The 21557-nt window shown below is 44.0% G+C and overlaps 1 protein-coding gene across 2 annotated transcripts in view; it reads left to right on the top strand.

The window, feature by feature from the left end:
* PTPN11 (protein tyrosine phosphatase non-receptor type 11) overlaps positions 1-21557 on the top strand; it is a 79059-nt gene that overhangs the window by 33568 nt on the left and 23934 nt on the right. For both annotated transcript variants that reach the window (XM_045776480.2, XM_087857337.1), the window contains exons 5-9: positions 318-434; positions 1113-1226; positions 16369-16465; positions 18964-19043; positions 19174-19332. In XM_045776480.2, coding sequence (XP_045632436.1) covers positions 318-434; positions 1113-1226; positions 16369-16465; positions 18964-19043; positions 19174-19332 — 567 coding nt within the window. The remainder of the gene's footprint in view (positions 1-317; positions 435-1112; positions 1227-16368; positions 16466-18963; positions 19044-19173; positions 19333-21557) is intronic.

Genomic DNA, 21557 nt, shown 5'->3' with positions numbered 1-21557 from the left:
TAGCCTCTATGTGTAAGTAAATAGTAAAGAATACTGTTTTTCATTTCTTTGGCTACTTAGTTAACTTACGAAGGGGACAATTTTTTCTACCCTAGTTGCTGAGAGATACTTTACCTGGAGCTGCTCACACCTCACAGTCAGCTCTTTCCCCTTGGGTCAGCCTTTCCAGTCCCATCATCCTCGCTTCCTCTCCCTTGTACTACTGCCACTGTTTGAGCTTAGGGGGAGAGTCAGTCTCTGTACTTCAGTTGGGAAAAACAGTAATTTAGCATAAAGTTAATAAGCAGGATTTTTTTTTTTTTTTTTTGTCTTGAAAGGAACTGAAATATGATGTTGGTGGAGGAGAACGGTTTGACTCTTTGACAGACCTTGTGGAGCATTACAAGAAGAATCCCATGGTGGAGACATTGGGCACAGTACTACAACTCAAGCAGGTGAGCATGTTGGAAAGGTAAAGCTCCATCTCCTTATAAAGTTTGAAAAAAATCCTAATATCGAATATTCCAAATATAGAGTAGTGGAACAGTCTCATGAACCTCCACACAGCCCTCACCCAGCTTCAACTGTGGTCAGTTTACCAACTCTTGTTTCACTGTTACTGTGCTCACTGCCCTCCTCCTGTGGGATTTGGAAACAAATTTAGATGTTACATCATTTCCATGATTATCTCCACGTGTATCTCTAAAAGGCCTCATAGAGTTTTTAAAGCAAGCTTTTACCAAGTTTGCCTTCAAGATCTACCTTTGGTTACCTTTGGCGATTACACGTCCTCACTTTGGAGTTATTTCTCTTTCAAAGTTTACCTAGTGGCAGATTATATCATCTCTCTAAATAATTTTGTGGTCTGTTTATAAAGAAAAATAGGTTTGAATCTATATTAGCAGAGTAAAGTATGTGTGGAGATTGAAGAAAGATCTATTTCCTCACAAAATAGAAAAGAAAGTGAAACTGTATTTGAAAACTTTTATTGTGAATTACTGTGTCCTTTGAATTTCCTGTCCTTGCCTTATGAATTATCAACATGGAACTCTCTCTCTCTTTTTTTTTTTGCATTAACACTTTTTTTTTTGTAATACTTTCTTCATTTCACACCAACTGCTGAATTTGATTAGCCCCTCAACACAACACGTATCAATGCTGCTGAAATAGAAAGTCGGGTTCGAGAACTAAGCAAATTAGCTGAGACCACAGATAAAGTCAAACAAGGCTTTTGGGAAGAATTTGAGGTAAGTTATTAAAAAAAATTTTTTTTACATGAGTTTATTAAATCCTATTTTTAATGAGAGAGAAGTTGGCCTTGTATTTGGAGTTGGATCTGAAAGACTTGAATCTGTGTTCTTTCTTAATTCAGCCATTGATTGATATGGAACAAGTTGCTGAGGGGGCTTCTTTGAAATAGAAGGGCATTGTGTTCTGGGAGAAGGGAGCTGGCAGTTAATATTAAATGGATGAGCCAATAGCTCCATTTGGCTCTTTTGGTTTGGGCTGCTGGCAAAAACCCAGAAAAACAAAAGGATCTAATTCCTTTGGAAGATTTCCAGCATTGGCTGGCTTCTTTAGAAAGAATCTATAGCCTTATTGCCGTGAATAAGTAAAAGTGAAATACCTCATAGCAGTTTTAATTTGGGAGTTGACATTTATAACTTTGGGAAGTTAAGTGAACTGATTTCTTTCCTGAAACCAACTTGGGTAGGACAATGTCTCCGGAGGGAATGTGCTGTGTTCCTGTTTCACTGTGGTATGTCACTCACCATTCCTCTCTCTTCTCATCCGTTTGACTGAAGACTTCCCCCAAAACAAGAATTGTACCATACTTACCTTCGAAGTTACCCTAGCATGTGGCACAGTGCCTAGTACACGGTGGAAACTCCGTAAATCTTCGTTGAATGGGTATTTACATTTAGCTAACGTTTGTGTCATTTTATTGTTACTGTTCTGTTTATGGGAATGATAGACTATTCCATACTTTCTGTAAGACTTTGGAATCCATAAATATTAGTGGGACGAATGGATAAATGGCCACATGAAGTCCTTGAAACCGCAGCAGGTCGGATCAACTTGTTGAGATAGACATTATTTCCATTTTACAGAGGAGGAGCCTGAGACTTGGGGAGGTTAAGTACACTGAGGTTGGGTGCAGAATAGAACAGTCCTAGTCCTCGCTCCACATTGCTGAACAGGAACTTGAGCTCAGGTTTATTCGTTCGTACCAGACATTGAGTTAATCACTGAGAACGCCGTTGCGAACAAGATAGACAGGGTGTCTGTCTTTAAGGAGCTTCTAGTTGAGGGAGGGACTACAGTGATGAAGGGCATCACCAAGAAAGAGATGATCAACGTAATGGGTCAGAATTTTTAAACTTCAAGCTCAGCGCTCTCCTCATTCTGTCCTGCCAGTGGAGAAAGTAAAGGACAGCATTTTGTTCATTTTAATTACATTCACTTTATTTCATTCATTTCATGTAGTCTTCATAAAGCCTCATGAGGTAGGATGGATAAGTACAGAAATTTTGTAAAGCTTACATTAAAATTTGAATGGTGAACCTATTTTTCAAAACTTTTTATTATGCAAAATTTCAAATATATACAGAAGCAGAGAGAAGAGCATGATCGTAGCCATGTGTCTGTCACTGAGCATTAACAATTGATATACGGCCAGTCTTTTTTGTTCTTAATTTAAAGATTTTATTTATTTATTTGACAGAGAGAGCACAAGCAGGGGGAGTGGGAGAAAAGAAGCAGGCTCCCCGTGGAGCAGGGAGCCCGATGCGGGACTCGGTCCCAGGACCCCGGGATCATGACCTGAGCTGAAGGCAGATGCTTAACCGACTGAGCCACCCAGGCGCCCTGGCCAGTCTTTTTTAACTGTTCCCCACTGATTCCCCCAGCCTTGGCTTATCTTTTTTTTTTTAAAGATTTTATTTACTCATTTTGAGAGAGAGAGAGTGAGTGAGAGTGGGTGGGAGAGGACAAAGGGAGAGGGAGAAAGAGAATCTAAGCAGATTCCACGCGGAGCATGGAGCCCGATACAGGGCCCAATCCCACAACCTTGAGATCATGACCTGAGCCAAAACCAGAAGTTGGATGCTCAGACAACTGAGACACCCAGGCACCCCTAACTTTGGCTTATGTTGAAGCAAATTTCAGGTGTTTTTTCATCTGTAACTATTTGATTTCAAAAGATTTTACTTATGTGCTTATTTATTTATTTTTTAAGATTTTATTTATTTATTTGAGAGAGAGTGAGTGAGCCGGAGTGAGAGAGAGCAAGCACAGACGCAGAGGGAGAAGCAGGCTTCCTGCTGAGCAGGGAGCCCAATGTGGGGCTCGATCCCAGGACCCTGGGATCATGACCTGAGCCGAAAGCAGACGCTTAACCGACTAAGCCACCCAGACACCCCATTTCAAAAGATTTTAACCAAAATATCATTCTTATACCTCAAACTATTAATGATAATTCCTTAACATTAATGGATGTCAGTCACTGTTCACATTTTCCAGATTGCCACGCATGCATGTGTGCACATACACACAGTTTGTGTGAATCAAGAAGTGCTTTTTCCTACTTGATTAAAAAAAATTTTTGGATGTATTGTATAAAATAGATTTATATAAAGAACCCCCATGCATCATTATCAACTTTGCCAATGATTATTATTTTATTCATAAATACTTTTGTATTTATGGAATTCTTAAAAAATTAAAATACTGTTCTACATCTAGAAGAAAATAATAGAAGTTCATCAAATATCACTGTATTATGCTAGTTGTTTTATAACTTTAAAAAATTTGTTGATTATGATTCAGATAAGCTTCACACATCTCTTTTAAAAGTGTTCTGTCTCTTTTAATATTTTGGCTCCCTTCCATCCTTTCTTCCCCCCTTCCTTCTTCTCCCTCTCCCTTGTCTTGTGTTCAGGCCGCTATAGCAAAACACCACAGGCTGGGTAGTTTATAAACAGAAATGTATTTGTCATGGTTCGGAGGTCTGAGATAGGGTGCCAGCATGGTCAGGTGAGGGCCCTCTTCGGGGTTGTAGACTTCTTGTATGCTCGCATGGCAGAAGGGATGGGGGAGCTCTGTGGGGTCTTTCTTTCTTTTTTTTTTAGAGAAAGAAAGAGGGTGTGTTGCATGCACACGAGCGGGGTAGGGAGGTGAGAGAAAGGGACAGAGGGGGAGGAGAGAGAGAATCCCAAGCTTAATCCTATGACTCTGAGATCATGACCTGAGCCGAAATCAAGAGTCAGAAACTCAACTGACTGAGCCATCCAGGCGTTCCTGTGGGGTCTTTTTTATAAGGTTACCCCACCTCTTAATATCGTCAGCTTTGGGGGCTAGAATTTCATTCAGCGTGAATTCTGGGGGGACGCAAATATTCAGATCGTAGCATCCTCTTTTTTGTTGATGATGTTGTTGTTGGAGACGGCAAGTTCTTTGTCCTGAAAGTTCCTTATGGTCTAGATTTTGCTGAGTTGTGATGACTACAAACGGTTTAATATTTTTTTCTATTAAAGAACAACAAAAACAATACCTCTTAGGGTAGATCCTTCAGGGATGGCTAGTCTCATTCCTGTGCTTTAAACTCATTCGTAATAGTCTTCTCTGTGTGGTTGTAAACTAACTGGATATATAATTAGGTTATGGGTTTCATTTTAGGTTTGGATTTTAGAAATTTTATTTATAAGTATATGAAATGTTGTCTTTGATCCTAAAGTCAAACTTATAAAGTGTATTTAGAGAAATCTACCTTCTACCCCTGTGCTTTTCTCCCTATATTTATAGCCATTTTTTAAGAAGTTCTGGTTTATCATTACATTTTAAATTTTAAGCAAAGCAAGTATGTATATATTTCCTTATCCCCACTCTTTCGTAGATAAATAGTAGCATAACTTTACATGTTTTTTTCCAGCCTTGCTGTTTTCTCCATCCTGGAGATGACTCCACAGTGTTATCTAGAGATAGTCTTTATTTATTTTTACTGCATAGTACTCCATTATGTGGAGGTACCATCGTTCATTCAGCCTATCGATGGGCATTTGGATAGTTTCAAAGTGTATCGCAGAGAGAATACAACGAGTAGCCTTGCGCATGCATCTTTCCCCATTTTAGCTGACTGTTGTTAATATTAACATTTTTTAATGTTTTACTTTAAAAAACACAATGGTTGTTACTCATCTTTAGTTTTCATTATGTTATTATACATGATTTTGGAATTAGTATATTTAAAGCCTGAAAAATGCTGTTTTTAATTAAAATTGAAAGATGTTGAACCTTCTTGGTAAAGATAAGAAATAGTGAACTATTGGGGCGCCTGGTGGCTCAGTCATTAAGCGTCTGCCTTCGGCTCAGGGCGTGATCCTGGCGTTCTGGGATCGAGCCCCACATCGGGCTCCTCCGCTGGGAGCCTGCTTCTTCCTCTCCCACTCCCCCTGCCTGTGTTCCCTCTCTCGCTGGCTGTCTCTCTGTCAAATAAATAAATAAAATCTTAAAAAAAAAGAAAAAAAAGAAATAGTGAACTATTTTATAATCCAGATCCATGTCATCTTACGCATTCTTTTAAAATAGTAGCCAACGCGATCATTTGTACACACTACTTTTCCTTTACAGTGACTATGATCCTTCAAAAAAATGACAGCAGTGAAGTGGGTGTCTGTTGTAGTGGTGGGTTTTGGAGCACTAAGTTCACTTAGGCAATGCTTAGGGAAACAAAGTCAGATCTTCCCAGAGAGCTTGTGGCAGTAGGGTGTTTTTCATGATCCTGTTGGTGGGGTCAAGACGCGAACTTAGAACAACTCCTGACCTGACTTTTCTGGCCTTGGAAAAAGAAGGTTGATTCTAAATGCTAACCTGACAGTTTTACTCTGTGACATTTCAAATTCAGGTCATCTTTTGTACACCATTAACAGCAAAGGCGAGGGGAATTGAGTTGGCTTTTGGGGGAAATGGAAAAAACAAGATCATGTCTGTTCTCCGTAGAGGTCAGTCTGATGTGCTAAGTTGAGTTACTAACATTAAATTTGATAACTGAAGCTAGATGGTCTGCTTTCTGGATCTCTTGGGTACCTGCTTCTCAAATCCAGTTAGTTTAAAAAAATTGCCCTTTAGTTTGGGACCAGGGAAATATGGCTAAGAACAGAACCAAACCCTTATAGAAAAAATTAAACGTGTGCAAGCAGAGACTCATTATAATCTAAATCCTCTGAAACTGAAGTTTGATCCCAACAGCAAGGCAGCAAGGCATTATTATTTTAGAGATCATACTTTAGTTGTTTCCTGGGAGCTGATAAATTTGGGATCAGTTCCTTCTTACCATGTGTTCTGATGGTCTTTAAAAGTGAACCAGAGCTCCTAAATTGCAATGCCTTTCGTGACTTCACTCTAACAGCTGTTTTGTTTGTCTCTATGCCCGTTCTTTGTTATCTATAAAATTCTGTGTGTCCTTTCAGGTATGTTACCCCAGAAGACACTTATAAATTACCTCTGTGTTTGACGCATCTTAAATACAAAGTCTCTTGTGAAGCTCTTTGGGTCTTTTCTCCTTTGCTTCTAAAATAAATTCAGGTTGTTAATCTTCTAGAGTATGTTGTAGGATGAGGACGTTGTGACCCCAAGTCTGATTTTTTCCTAGGGACTTTGCATGTTTGATCTGTGTAAACATCTTGTGTCTCCTGCATATCTCTGCTTATAAACGTGAAGAGGTGGATAATAGTTCTAGATTTGTTGTAATGAAGTAAAGTTCTGCTAAAATGAGATACTCAATGCGTAAATGAAAAGGCAGGTTATGACCTTAGAATTTTGTGCCTGCGATATGCCTTACCTGAAACCCAAGCTCAGCCCTTGTGCGTCTCGGTGAGGTGCATGTTGCATGGCTGCATTTACAGGGTATTTGCACTCTCTTCCAAGTACTGTAATACTTACAGTGTAAGGTCATTGGCTTTTACTTGGAGAAAGATACAAAGTCTGTCTGTGCAGGGTTCTGAGCATAGGAGGGATGAGAGCACTCTGGCTACCACATGAGACACCCTCTGTAAGGGGTGGATAGAAGCAGGGAGACCAGCAAAGAGGCAGATTGCAGTGATCGGAGCAGAGAAATGGCAGTGGTTTGGTTCAGGGTAGCAGCAGTGGAGGTGGTTGGGCTCCCGAGACATTTTGAAGGTAGAGTTGATGGACTCTGTGGTATACGATGGAGCTAAGGCAAGGATCCGATCAAAGTTTTTGGCTTGAGCAATTGCTAGGGTGGAGTCACGGTTTACTGAGATGGGGAGACTGGGAGGAATGGGTTTGGGGCAGGTGGTCGACTTGCATTTTGGACATAGTAAAGCTGGAACTGCCTGTTAGATGTCTGATGGGAATATGATTGTTCATGTGGTGTTATGGGTGGGCTTGTACTGAGGTGTTCCTTTCTCACTTCACCTTACTAGCACTCCTCAGGTCCCAGCCTCAGGGTCATTTTCTCAGGGAGACCTTCCTGGATCCCTGTCTGCATGCCTGGCTCGGTTCTTATTACGGGTGCACCTAGTAGCAGCCCTTCCCTTGATAATCCTTGCTCTCCTTGGAGTTCACGGGGACTCTGTGTGGCTGTTGTTTTCATGCTTGTCTCTTGTACCATGAATTCGCAGAAGCGGATGATGTCACTAGGTCTGTTGGAATAACAAGAGGTTTTGCTGAAATGAGACTAAGGGAGAACAGATAAAGAGAGACATTTCGATTCTGCTATTTAAGGTCTCTCGTGTGCATATTATCCTAAGAAAAGAACCCAAAGCAGTCCTTGGCCCCTCCAGGACAGGTGGTCCTGTCTTGTTTCCTGCAGCCCCAAGGGGAGACTACAGGAGAGCCTGGCACACGGCAGACACAAAGGATGTGTTTGTATTGAGTGTGGAAGTTGTGTTCAGGAGAGAGAGAGAGAGAAGTATTGGATTCAGACTCTCTATATTCAATAGGGAACAGCTTTCTGATGCTTAAAAAGGATGAAGGAATATTCCAGGCTTTGCTCTGAGATGTTCCTCCTTATTTCCATGCAGTTTTCCTGTGGAGGCCCTGCTCGAGGATTGTGAGTGCACATTTTCGTTTTCGAGACTACACACTTACGTCTACACACTTGCCCAAGAGGATCTAATTCAGGGTGGCAGGAATGAATTTCAGGAAGATTTTAGCTTTGAACCTCCTGTTTCTGACTTAAAAAAAAGAAACAAAACCAGATGTATAACACATAGCCATACAAACCCCACACAGCATCATATTAACCGAGGTTATTTTTTCCCGGTGCTGTAAAGCTTGTTTTCCTTAGTAATTTGATTGTTGTTTTTAAAGCCCATCCTCCTCCTGTTACGCAAGTCTCTTTGTGTCGTGGTCTGAAGCTGTGTTCCGTCTGCATGGGCATTGCAGTCATTTCCCTGACAGCTACACAGATGTCCTGGATCCCGGCAGCCGCTCTGCCAACCGATGTGTCTCCAGGAGGAGCTCATGCCTGTCTTCAAACCCACAGTCCAGTTTGATTTCTTTAAAGTGATTACATCCTGCTCAGGGGAGCTATAAATTCTACTTGGAGCTGGTTAGGTTTTATGGAAACAAGACTTTAACTGCACCCCAAAGCTGTGTCTAGAATAATAATTCTTGCTGGTGATCTCTAGCAGAATTCTTCCCCTCGGCGACTGAGCCCCAGCACACTGAACAGCAGCCCCCAACCAGGGCTCCAGCCTTGTGCTGAACGATGTTCCAGGACGGCAGGCCAGAGGGGCAGCCAGGATTTTCCACGTAGGCCTGAAGTCCCAGTTGCTTAATAGAAGAGCTGCTGCCTTCCTGTGGGCAGAGCCTTGCCGTGGCCAGAGGTTTTATTCCACAAGCTAAATGCTCCATTCTGGAGAAATTCTTTTGCTTCCTTTGGACTGTTTCTCTTTAAGCGTCTCTCTTTGTTCAGTTCTTTGCCCCTCCAGTGTCAGGTTTTTCTCTTTAGGGTTGTTTCAGTTTGCTGGAGCCGCTTGACATCTTCCCAGAGAATAAGAACGAAGGTTCTTTCTGGGACGTTATCATCTCTGCCTCACGTTTTCCCTTTTGCCCTTAAATGACCTTGCTTCTTTCGGCATCCTCCATCGTCCTCTGTCTTCTTCGTCGAGGGGGCCAGTGCTGAGGCCTCCATTTCTTCCTAGCTCCTGCCTGTTTCACCTTGGGACCTGACTTCTTCCAACATACGGAGAGAACACTGGTGGAAGGCCCCAGTGGCTTTCTTACTGTTGTACAAATAGTCTTCGCTTTAGCTTCTCTTTCCCGGGTGCCGCTTTGGAGACCACTGTCCAGCTCCTCATTCCCACAGTTTTCTTTTCTTGGTTTCTCTGTGGCAGCATGCACCTGGTTTATGCGCCGCCCCCGCCGTGCCTCTTGCTGTTTATGCTTTTTCTCCTGACTATGGTGGTTCTCGAAGACACGGTCTGGGCCCTCTGTTCATCTTGCTTGAAATTGGCTCTTCATTGGGGAGCACATCCATTCTCAACCTATTCTGGTTACCCCTAAGTTTATCGTGCTTCTGAGCTCTGGTTTTGCCTTTTATTATTATTATTTTTTTAAGATTTTATTTATTTATTTGACAGAGATAGAGACAGCCAGCGAGAGAGGGAACACAAGCAGGGGGAGTGGGAGAGGAAGAAGCAGGCTTCCAGCAGAGGAGCCTGATGTGGGGCTCGATCCCGTAACGCTGGGATCACGCCCTGAGCCGAAGGCAGACGCTTAACCGCTGTGCCACCCAGGCGCCCCTGGTTTTGCCTTTTAAATTATGCCTTCCACATTTCTTGGCTGTCTGTCACTTCAAATTTGAGCATTCAAATAGGGGCCTATTATTTCCCCCTTCAAACCAATTCCCCCCTTTACTTCACTGTCTCTGCTGCCTCGTGTTATTTATCCTTTGGCTCCGTGGGCTGGAATCTTCAGAGCCTCTCTTAACTTCTCTTTGTCCCCTTTCTGCCAGACCTTGCCATTCACCGACTGGTGTTGATTCTACTTTCCTGATGTCTTTCTGCTCTTAGAGGATGGAAGGAAACTAGCATTTATTGTCTACTTGGTGCATATCGGGCTAGGGAAGTAATCCCATTGCATTCGTGGGTGCTCGGAGGGATCAGCGCACCTGCTCAGGACCGCCCAGGTAGGCAGTGGTGGAGATCAGCGTCTCGCCTGACACCGGGGGTGCAGGCTCTCCTTACTCCAGAAGACATGAGCTGTTCTTTTCACCTCTGCGTCTGACCCTCCATTCACCCTTCACGCGAATCTACACTCAGCATTTCTCCTGTTGCTCTTCTGCTCAGAAACCATCAGTGGCTCCCTGTTTCCTACCTGAGACATAGCCTTTGCATTTTGACGAGAAAACTGAAGTCCAAAGCGAAGTGGGAAACTTGTCCCCGGGATGCAAATGGTTGGCTGTGGTGTGAACTTCCGGGTAGACTTGACTCGAAGTCCATGCTTCTTTTCACTCAGCTGTTGAAGGTTTTTCTGCCTGGTTTTCAAGGCCACCATTGTTTTTCTGACTCTGCATTTAACCCCATTTGCCACCACTTCCTAACACACGGTTTCTAGACTCATCTGCCGGTCTCCTTCACCCACCCAGAGCTACTGCTCTGGCCTCTTAGCCACGTTTGCTTGCCTTCCCTAACTTGCCAGGATGTCTTCCTTTCTTCCTTAGACCCATCTCAATACTTCACCTGCTTCAGGCCTCAGCTCTTTCCAGAAACCTGCTTCAGGTCGTTTTTGGGGATCTCACTCGCTGAATTCCACACCACGTAATTAATTCCACACTGAATTACAGATTTGTCTTGACTGTTCGCTGCAGTTTCGTGTGTCAGAACCTGTGCTTCTACAGGGGCCGTGCTTTTTAACTAATTTTTCTACCGATTCTCCACCTTATTGGAGGAAGAGGGGTGTCTGGGTTTACAACAGGCAGCTGGAAGGGGACCAGATCTTGGGCTGGTTTTGTCCGTCATCTTCATAAGTGCTTATCCATCATTTGGGACCTTCTCTGGTGCTGGGAGTCTGCGGCTGCCCTTTCATTCCTGGGTGGTACTGTGGACTTGTTCAGGACAAGCTGCCCCAAATCCACCGTGCAGAAATGGTGACAGGCCGTGCAGCGTGGTGTCAGGAAGAGGGGGCTTTCACCCACCCGTGGTGCCTGGCGACACTGCAGAGTTTACAGTGACGAGGACGGGATCAGAAATTGCAGCGTTCCTCTGCAGAGAGGACAGATGCCAAAGGAAAACAGAAGTTCATTCAGAATGGGTAGAAGGCCTGGTTTTGGATCCTGCCCAGGTGGTTACCACTGTCTTAGTAATTATTCATGGCGTCAGAGCCAGGGAGACCATCTGCCTGACGGCCTTTCTCAGCTCTGTTTCTGTCCTTCAGGAGGCCGCTGCCAAGAGTGGGGTGTGGGGGGGGGGAGAACTAGTAGGAGCTTTTGCATTTTTATTTATTATTAATTTGTTTCTAAAAAACCTTCCTTTATTATCAAAGCTTTCAAACACCCAAAAGTAGAAATAATAGTGTGATAGACCTTCTTTTTCCCAACACCCAGCTTTGATGCTTACCAACATTTTATTTATCTTCTTTCCTCCATCTCCACCCCTCCCTGACCTCATCCAATGTATACACCTTTGTAGTTTTGTTTTTATTATTTTTATTTTTATTTATTTATTTATTTGAGAGAGCACAGGCAGGCAGATTGGCAGGCAGAGGGAGAAGCAGAAGCAGGCTCCCCCGCTGAGCAGGGAGCTCGACGCAGGGCTCGATCCCAGGACACTGGGATCATGACCCGAGTTGAAGGCAGACACTTTACTGACAGCCACCCAGGCTCCCCTGTAGTTTTGTTTTTAAAAGCAAAGTAATTGGGGCGCCTGGGTGGCTCAGTCGGTTAAGTGCCTGCCTTCGGCTCAGGTCACGATCTCCGCGTCCTGGGATTGAGCTGCATGTTGGGCTCCCTGCTCAGCAGCTTCACTCTTTCCCTCTGCCTCTGCCCCCTGCTCATGCTCGCTCTCTCTAGCTCTCTCTCTCTCTCTCAAAATAAATAAACAAAATCTTAAAAAAAAAAGAAAAAAAGCAAAGTAATTGTACAGTTTGCTCTGGCCTTAATGGTTACTGGCGTTATTTTTGTGATTTGTCCTCATCGCTCAGAGCAGTGCAGGCAGAATGGTCATTAGGCTGTTGTCATGGTACCTGGCGATGTGTGGCTCTGCCATTGTGTTTACTGTCCGTCTCTCCTTGATCCTGCTCTTCCATTTGGATTTATGACATTCTGGTCAAGAGCGAGGTCCAGTGGTTTTCTATCAGGGCTTTGGAAGTCATGTAAGGGTCTCTTTTGGTCATTACAGTGACTGGGGATGCTGTTACTGGCATTTAGGCTGGCAGGGGCCCCGGGGGATCGGACGCAGGGGCGTTCATTGGTCATAAATGTCAGGGGATGGTTCTGCGCAGCGAGCGCTTGTCCCATCCACTGTTGGTCATGCTCCTGGGCACTTTTTTTATTATTTTATTTTTTTTATTTCTAAGTAATCTCTATGTCCAAGTGGGGCTGGAACTCATGACCCTAAGATCAAGAGTTGCACATTCCAGCGACTGAGCCAGCCAGGCGCCCCAACTCCGGGGCACTTGAGAATGTACAATGTGGGTCAGGGGATTGGCTTTGTCTTGATGCTTTTTAAGGCTTAAAATTTGATAGAATCCCTTTGGCTCTAATCTGTTTTGACTCACACAATCAGGAGACTGTAACTAGCCTCTGGCCCGTTTTAAGGGTTCATCATTTGATCCAAATTCTTTGTTTGTATTACTTGGGCAAAACGGGGTATCTTGCAGCCTGTGTCCCAGCTTTACATTGTCCCTTTTTCTGCCTGTCATTAACATTAGCATCCCGGCCACTGCCCAGTGGAGAATGGGGACGGAGACACAGTGACATTTAGCTTGACAGGTCGTTTGCAGCTTCTTGTGCCCCAGGGACTGCTGGTGAGAGAGAGGTTGTGGAAGATAAACCAGGAAAGGGTTGTAGCCTGCAGGGGCAGGCTTGTAGGGTAGTCTTCTGCTCCTTCCAGCCATCAGCCCGGTGCTGGGGAGGAAGCACCCCGTAGCAGGTGGTAGCTGATTATCTCGGGTGCAGTTGGGGGCCTCCGTGGACAGAGCATGGCAAGTCACCCTTCTGAGTTCTTTTTATTTTCAGCCTCACCCTAGATGGATGGCAGCCTTCCTCTGTGGGAAATGAGATGTGTTCAGACAACTGGGGCCCCAGGCATAGATGAGAATGGGCTAATGGGCACTGAGGAAGGAGCTGGGGGGAGACACACAGTTAGTCATTATTAATCTGTGACAACTGCCGGCCGCTGCCAATTAGCGCCGACTGTGCCCGGGACGCAGGCACTAATGGGCTTGTCCTTTCTGGAAGACTCTGGGGCCCAAAGGCCTGTCTCAGCCTGTGTGCTATTCAGACCCCAAATCCCCATGAAAGAGGTGACTGGTTGCTTGATGCAGGATGAGGGGAGCCCCTGGTCGACCTGAATAGATGGTCCAGCCAACATGCATGTTTCTGCACTTCCCACGGTAATCTCACTTAACTCGTGCACCAGCCCTGCGGGGTAGGTAATTAGGACTGTCCCCACTTTACACTCGAGGAAGCTGAGGCACAGACAGGAGAGTAGAAGCTGCGGTTAGAGGCAGGCCTCTGTTAGCTCAGAGAAGAGTGTGAGCCGTTCTGAAAAGCTTAGACTTGGTCTCAGGCGGGGGTGGGGGGCATCAAAGGAGATTGAACAGGGAGGGCCTGGGTGAAATTTGCCTTTTATAGAGCGAGCTTGGGCCTGCGCCTCCACCCGCGAACTGTCGCATGGAGTTTGGCTCGTAAGTGAGCACTTGAGCACTTCACTGTCAGGTTGGTTTTGAATCAAGCAGCCAATTATTTCCTAGGCACCCCCCCCCCCCGCTTTGTAGCTTCTGTTGGTATCGTTTCTCTTCCCTTGTTTGACTTTTAAGTGGTTGAGTCAGTTCGCAGTGTTGGAGCTTCTTTTTGAACCTTACCTTACCATCTGAAAATCATCATCGAACCTTCTTCCTAACAGTCTCGCTCGGTAAGACTGGCTCCCAGTTCAGAGGAAATGCCAGCCTGCAGAAGGCAAATGGCTTTAATTACTTAATCTGAGCTCGTTTTAAAAATTGGAATGACCGTCTCATCACCAGAGTTGTGTGTACTTTGTATTTTATTCCTGCCCGGGTTCCAGCTAACTAACCACTTTTGTTATGTGTGGCGTGTCAAGGCCAAATATGGCATTTTCAACCCGAGTCAAATAGCAATTTAAAATCCTGACTTTCATACCTGTCTGTGAAATTCAGATAAATGAAATGGAAATGTAGTGGGCTGTTTGTTATGAAACGTCGACTCTTGCTCCTGGTAGAAACCTTTACGAGCTAGCCGTTTTGGAATTTATATATGCATGTACAGCACACATATATTTTCTTCCTTTTAGCTTGCCTTCCACTTTCTTGATTTGGCCATTTGTGATTTCTGCTTACAAATCAGACTTTTTGGAAACTAATGGCCCCTTAAAGAGGTACATTTGGGGTGCCTGGGTGGCTCAGTGGGTTAAGCATCTGCCTTTGGCTCAGGTCATGATCCCAGGGTCCTGGGATTGAGCCCCGTGTTGGGCTCCCCGCTCAATGGGGAGTCTGCTTCTCCTTCTCCCTCTGCCTCTCCCCTCCCTCATGCGCTCTCTCTCTCTCTCTCAAATAAGTAAGTCTTAAAAAAAAGAGATACTTTTTTATAATTTTTTTTTTTTTAAAGATTTTATTTATTCGACAGAGATAGAGACAGCCAGCTAGGGAGGGAACACAAGCAGGGGGAGTGGGAGAGGAAGAAGCAGACTCATAGTGGAGGAGCCTGATGTGGGGCTCGATCCCATAACGCCGGGATCACGCCCTGAGCCGAAGGCAGACGCTTAACCACTGTGCCACCCAGGCGCCCCACTTTTTTATAATTTTGAAAATAAAACCTACCCCTCGAACGTGCTTCAGCCTGGCTCGTCCACCTTCCTGTCTGTTTCTGCAGCTAATCCTTCTGTGCTTCCCCGTGTCTCCTCTTCTGCTGGGGCTAGCCCCGCTGGGGCTGCCTCATGTAGTCTCTCCCTGATCGCATTCCCCGCCTCCTTCCCCTGCAGAAGGGTCCTGACCCCTGGCTCCAGGAGCCTGACATTCTCTTCCTCACTCCCTGGCTGGGAGAACCTAGGGAGCGGGTGTTTGTGTAGACGCAGGCCGGCTGCCCAGCGCACTGACGTGGGTTCTGGCATAGGAGGAAGCTTGCGTGCTCACGATCCAGTGGTGCGCGGTAGCACTGCTGTTGTGTCCAACTTGGAGAGCTGATGTGTGCTCGCGGTGAGTTAAACCATGGTAAAAGCAGGCAGCAGTTCATAAATTTAAGAGCATGAGCACAACTGTTATTTATGTACTCTACACTGATGCTCATCGGCTTCCCTTCTTTTTTTTTTTTAAAGTTTATTTGTTTATTTTTAGTAGTCTCTGCACCCAATATGGAGCTCGAACCCACAACCCTGAGAACAAGAGTCGCATGCTCTTCTGACCGAACCAGCCAGGCGCCCTGACTTTCACTCTTTTTTTTTTTTTTTTACACTAGATTTTATTTATTTACTTGAGAGAGAGAGAGAGGGAAAGAGAGAGAGATAGCGAGAGAGAACACGAGTGGGGGGTGAGGAGAGGAAGAAGCAGGCTCCTCGCAGTACAGGGAGCAGGACACTGGGCCTGATCCCAGGACCCTGGGACCATGACCTAAGCCCAAGACAGACGCTTAACCTACTGAGCCACCCAGGCACCCCCTGACTTTCATTCTTAATAGTTGTTATTTTAAAAGGTTTCTCTACTAATAAATATTAATTCATTGAAAAAATTTAGGCCAAAAAAATCAAGAAAAGGCCTTCATAATCTCACTATCCTGAAAAAAAAATCCCCATTACTTTTTTGGTGTGTATTCTTCTGCCATTTCTTAGATACATAGGCAAATGCAAACATATGGCTTATGTAATAATACTGATTTGGAAGTCTGACCTTCTTTTCACTTAACACTTACTCTGATAATTTTTTCAAGGCATTAAAAATTCTCCTAGAATGTCCTTCTAAATGGCTGCAGAACATTTGTTTATACGAGTTAATGGTAGTGTTACACAGGCAGCCCTTTCTTATTGGAAATTGTTTTTGGCACTGTTGATACAGTTTTAATATGAGCATTCTTGTAGCTGTTGCAACCCTGAACCTTTCCTAGGATAAATTTCTTAAAGCAGAAATGCTGAGCCAGGCTTTTTTTTTTTTTTAAGCTTTTGACGTGCAATAATATTTACTTTTTTCCCTCTCCAGACACTACAACAACAGGAGTGCAAACTTCTCTACAGCCGAAAAGAGGGTCAGAGGCAAGAAAATAAGAACAAAAATAGATATAAAAACATCCTGCCCTGTAAGTATTAATATTCTGTTCAGGAATAGTTACTCTTGGAGAGTTCGATGCCTCAGTCTCCCTGTACCTTTTCCTGGGTGCCATGTGCCTCCTCAGAAGATCCGAGACTTAGCCTCTTTCAGTTGTGAGTGGTTTCCCAAATCGTCACGCATGGACGGGATGGTTGACATTCACCGAGTTCCCATGATGCCCGGACTGGGTAAAATCGCCACCAGGTGGTGTTGAGTCTGTTGTTTCCTTCTGTTAATTAATTTTGTCTGCCTAAGAGTGAGGATCTCAAGGTTTGCCATTGCCCAGTGTCAGGCCACGCCAAGGCCCTCAGAGCTCCCCGGCTTGTGGCTTGCACTTTAACATTCAGCCCGTGGGTTTCGGGGAAGGCACGCCTCCTCGCTGGGACTCCATTCCCTTTTCTGGGGAGCAGGCAGCCTCCTCCTGAGGACTCTTCAACTGCTCTGCTCCCTGTCTTCTGAGCTCGAGTTACAGGAGATACAGGTCCATACCTACGCTTCGGTCTGAAAAGGACCCTGAGGTATCTGTAAGGCGTTTAATAGCCAAATGCTGCTTGGTAGAGCCCAAGCTGAGCCACAGGGAACAAGAGGCCTGGAAGGATGGAGGTCTTCTGTGAAGACCCCAGAGATGGCACGGAGCAGTTGTCGTAGCCCCCCTCTCTGGAGGGCTGACTCTGTGCCAGACTCTGCGTCCGTCTCACTTGCTTCTTACCACAGTACAGAAGGCAGGTGCTCTTATGTTCCCAGTTTTATAGACCGTTGTAGCAAAGGTCACAAAGCAAGGGAGAACTGGCATAGGAGCCCCTAAAGCCACAGTCTTAGCAGCATGCTCTCTCTGGGAGGGATCTCCAGAGTGGGCTGTGCAGGGCGGTCCACTGGAGGGAAGGGAAGGAACATTTAGAACTTCTCTTGACTTATATCCTTTATCAAAAAAGAGAGAGAAAAATTTAAATCTGACCTACAGATTGATGGCAGTGCATGCATAATGTATTTACCAACTTAAAAATAGGGCTTGTTTGTATATATGTGTGTTTCACTGTTCAGAAACTTCACAAGTCAAGTTTCTTGGGATGCATGAGCAAATATGGTGAGCATTGCTCTAATGTCTCATCAGGTCCCAGCCATGTTGTCAGGTATCATAAACGTGCGTGTGTGCGTGTGTACATGTGTGTACTGTGGTCTTTCTCTTTCTGTGTACATATGTACACACACATGGTGCATATGTACGTCATATCGATATTATTTGAGATGTGTGTAGTTGAGGATGGGAGAAAGTGGAGGCATTAATAATAGTCAGAAAAGGCAATAGGAATTTGCAGAGAATCAATCTGAGTCACAGCATGGTCCTGATGACCTTGGGGAACCCTCATCCTGTTTATGTCTAAGTTTTCCTTTCTGCTCAGGAGACCTAATGGCACCCGTTAGTAAGATGCAGGAATGTAGGAAAAGGTGACGGGAACAATAGTATGCAGTATCTGATTAGAGTATCGTTGTCTTTTCCTCTCTTAAAGATCCCAGTCAGATGCTTCCTCTTGATTAACATATTATTTCTTTAGAGATGGCGAGTCCAAGACATACAGCTATATTACTAATTCCCACTGTCAAATGTTTAAGAGAGGGAGGGTGGGGAGGGGCACAGGGAGAGGGAGAGAGAGAATCTTAAGCAGGCCCCACGTCCAGTGTGGAGACCCAGGTGGGGCTCGATCTCACAACCCTGAGATCGTGACCTGACCTGAAATCAAGAGTTGGACACTTAACCCAGGGAGCCACCCAGGTGCCTCTCCCATTGTGCCCCTCACCAAGCAAAATAAGTTGCTTAGGTAGAGTGCTCAGATTTCTGTACCAGTAATGTACTTTTGTACAGAATTTAATCACTTGATACTATCAAAATCTTATCTTCTAGATACTGTATTTCATTTTGCTTCATTAAAAAAAGCCACCATTTTTATTATGGAAAGTTTCAAATATATTCATCAGTAGATAGAACAGTGTAAAGAACCGTACATATCCACTACCCAGCTCCCAATGTCGTCAACTCATACTCAGTCCTGTTTCATTTATACTCTGAGCCACTTCTCTCTCCCCAAATTATGTTGAAGCAAATCTCAGACATTACGTCATTTATCTGTACTTTATTCTTCCTTTTGTTAAAAAAAATTTTTTTTTTGATTTGAAATACTTTTACACTCCCAAGAAGTTAAAAAAATATACAGAGGGTTCCCAGGTACCCTTTATCCAGCTTCTCCCAGTGATAATATCCTGTGTATCCATAGTACATTATCAAGACCAGGGAGTTGCTCCTGCTACTTTATTCTTAAAGATAGCATTATGAGGCATCGTGTGGTGTTCAGATCATTGTTGTGCTCATTTAGGATTTAATTTTTTATGTGCTTTTATCATTAGTTGAACAAAACTTGAACTGGGTTGAAGATTAACTGATTTGAAATGATTTGTCCTGAAAGGTATGACTGTGGTCTCTCTTTCTTCCAGTTGATCATACCAGGGTTGTCCTACACGATGGTGATCCCAATGAGCCTGTTTCAGATTACATCAATGCAAATATTATCATGGTAATCTTTGCTTTCCACAGTGTTTTCTGACTATACATTGCTAGCCATTTCTTGTATTTTGTATTTTGTATTTCTTGTGACCTGAAAGCAACTTCCAGGTGCTTGAAGTTTTTTCTTCCTACATTTCTAGCCTGAGTTTGAAACCAAATGCAACAATTCAAAGCCCAAAAAGAGTTACATTGCCACGCAAGGCTGTCTGCAAAACACGGTGAATGACTTTTGGCGGATGGTATTTCAAGAGAACTCCCGAGTGATTGTCATGACAACGAAAGAAGTGGAGAGAGGAAAGGTATACTCCATGCTCCTCTGATGAAATATTTTTAAAGTATCGAACATGTCAGGTTGAACATCTTAAGAACTAAATAAACAAATTAAGCTTCCTCTAACTGGCCCTCTGGAAAAAAGAGAGTAGGAGAGATTTGATTGTGACATGCTTTGGTGTAGTTTTCTTATGTTCCTTCTGCTAGGGGTTCATTGAGCTTCTTGAATCTTTGGATTTATAGTTTTCTCTAAATTTGGAAATGTCATTATTTCTGCAAACACAGGACACCAATTACACGTATATTAGGCTGCTTGACATTGTCCTGCGGCTTACAGAAGCTTTGCTCATTTTGTGCTGTTGTCTTTTTTTCCCCCTTTATTCATTTTGGATAGTTTCTTTTGATGTATGTCTTTAAGTTAATCTTCTGCAGTGTGTCACCTGCTGTTAGTACTATTTAGTGTGTTTTTTTTTAATATATTTTTTTAAAGATTTTATTTATTTGACAGAGATAGAGACAGCCAGCGAGAGAGGGAACACAAGCAGGGGGAGTGGGAGAGGAAGAAGCAGGCTCATAGCGGAGGAGCCTGACGTGGGGCTTGATCCCATAACGCCGGGATCACGTGCTGAGCCGAAGGCAGACGCCTAACCGCTGTGCCACCCAGGCGCCCCTTAATATTTTATTTTTTTATTTGACAGAGAGATAGCCAGTGAGAGAGGGAGCACAAGCAGGGGGAGTGGGAGAGGAAGAAGCAGGCTCCCAGCAGAGCAGGGAGCCTGATGGGGGGCTCGATCCCAGGGTCCTGGGATTGTGCCCTGAGCCGAAGGCAGATGCTTAATGACTGAGCCACCCAGGCGCCCCTATTTAGTGTGTTTTCCATAGCAGACATTGTCTTTTTCATCTCTAGAAGTTTTTTTTTTTTTTAAAAGATTTTATTTATTTATTTGACAGAGATAGAGACAGCCAGCGAGAGAGGGAACACAAGTAGTGGGAGTGGGAGGGGAAGAAGCAGGCTCACAGCGGAGGAGCCTGATGTGGGGCTCGATCCCATAATGCCGGGATCACGCCCTGAGCCGAAGGCAGACGCTTAACCGCTGTGCCACCCAGGCGCCCCATGAAGTTTTATTGTTTTTTTTTTAATGCCTCTGTATCTCTCCTTCCTCCCCCCCCCCCGCCAAGATTATTTATTTATTTATTTATTTATTTATTTATTTATTTATTTATTTATTTATCAGAGAGATTGAGAAAGAGAGAGAGAGAAAGCATGAGAGGGGGGAGGTCAGAGGGAGAAGCAGACTCCCTGCTGAGCAGAGAGCCCAATGCAGGACTCTATCCTGGGACTCTAGGTTCATGACCTGAGCTGAAGGTAGTCGCTTAACCAGCTGAGCCACCCAGGTGCCCCTGTGTCTCTCTTTTTAACTTAAACCTTTTGGACTTATGGAGTATATTTGTAATAACTGTTTTAATGTCCTTGTTACTAATTCTGTTATATATGTCTTTTCATTCTTCCTGTTTTTTACTTGTTTAAGGTGGGAAGGTAAATCCAGTCCCTGTTACTTTATTGTATCCAGGAGCAGAGGTCCACAAGGGAGTGTGAGAAGGCCCGTCTAGTACCTTCAGGGGATTAGAGTACTAACAAATAGTGATTTCACTGGTCATATAAATTATACTTGTCATGACATGTAAGCATTTAATGATTAATTTGAATTATTCAAGCAGTATATTCTTATAAATATCCAAACACATTATGGTTATGGTTAAAATTGCCTTTGTTCACTGTCCTTTGTCCACCCATTTAAAATCCTGTGACCAGTGTGATGTGTGTTCTCCCATGCTGTCTTCTTGGCATTTACATACATACATACATACATACGTGTTTGAGCGGCATTACTATGGGCATTACGTACCTGCATTTACATATATGCACGTACTTACATACGTCTGTGTGCCTGTGGAAGCATATAGTACTGTTTTCTGAAAAACACTGTATGTAAAAGTGTTTTCATACCCTAACTTTGTTGTGCACCTTGGGCCCCACCCAAATGAATGTTCTAACATCTACTGTTAGATGGCCTATTTCCTTCTTTTTAGTAATTGCATGATGTTCCATAGTAAGGACGTACCATGATTTATTTCACCATATGTATTGGGCATTTAAATGTTTCAGTTTTTGCTCTTAACAAATAGTGCTATGGTGAATAATCTTATTCGTGTGTGTGTGTGTGCGTGTGACGCAAGTGTTTCTCTAGGTTAG

The sequence above is a fragment of the Ursus americanus genome, chromosome 30 (assembly GCF_024610735.1).
Source record: "Ursus americanus isolate L20-20 chromosome 30, mUrsAme1.1.p, whole genome shotgun sequence".
NCBI classification, from domain to species: Eukaryota; Metazoa; Chordata; class Mammalia; order Carnivora; family Ursidae; genus Ursus; species Ursus americanus.
The sequence above is the reverse complement of the archived record's forward strand: the minus strand, read 5'-3'. Positions and strand labels throughout refer to the sequence as shown.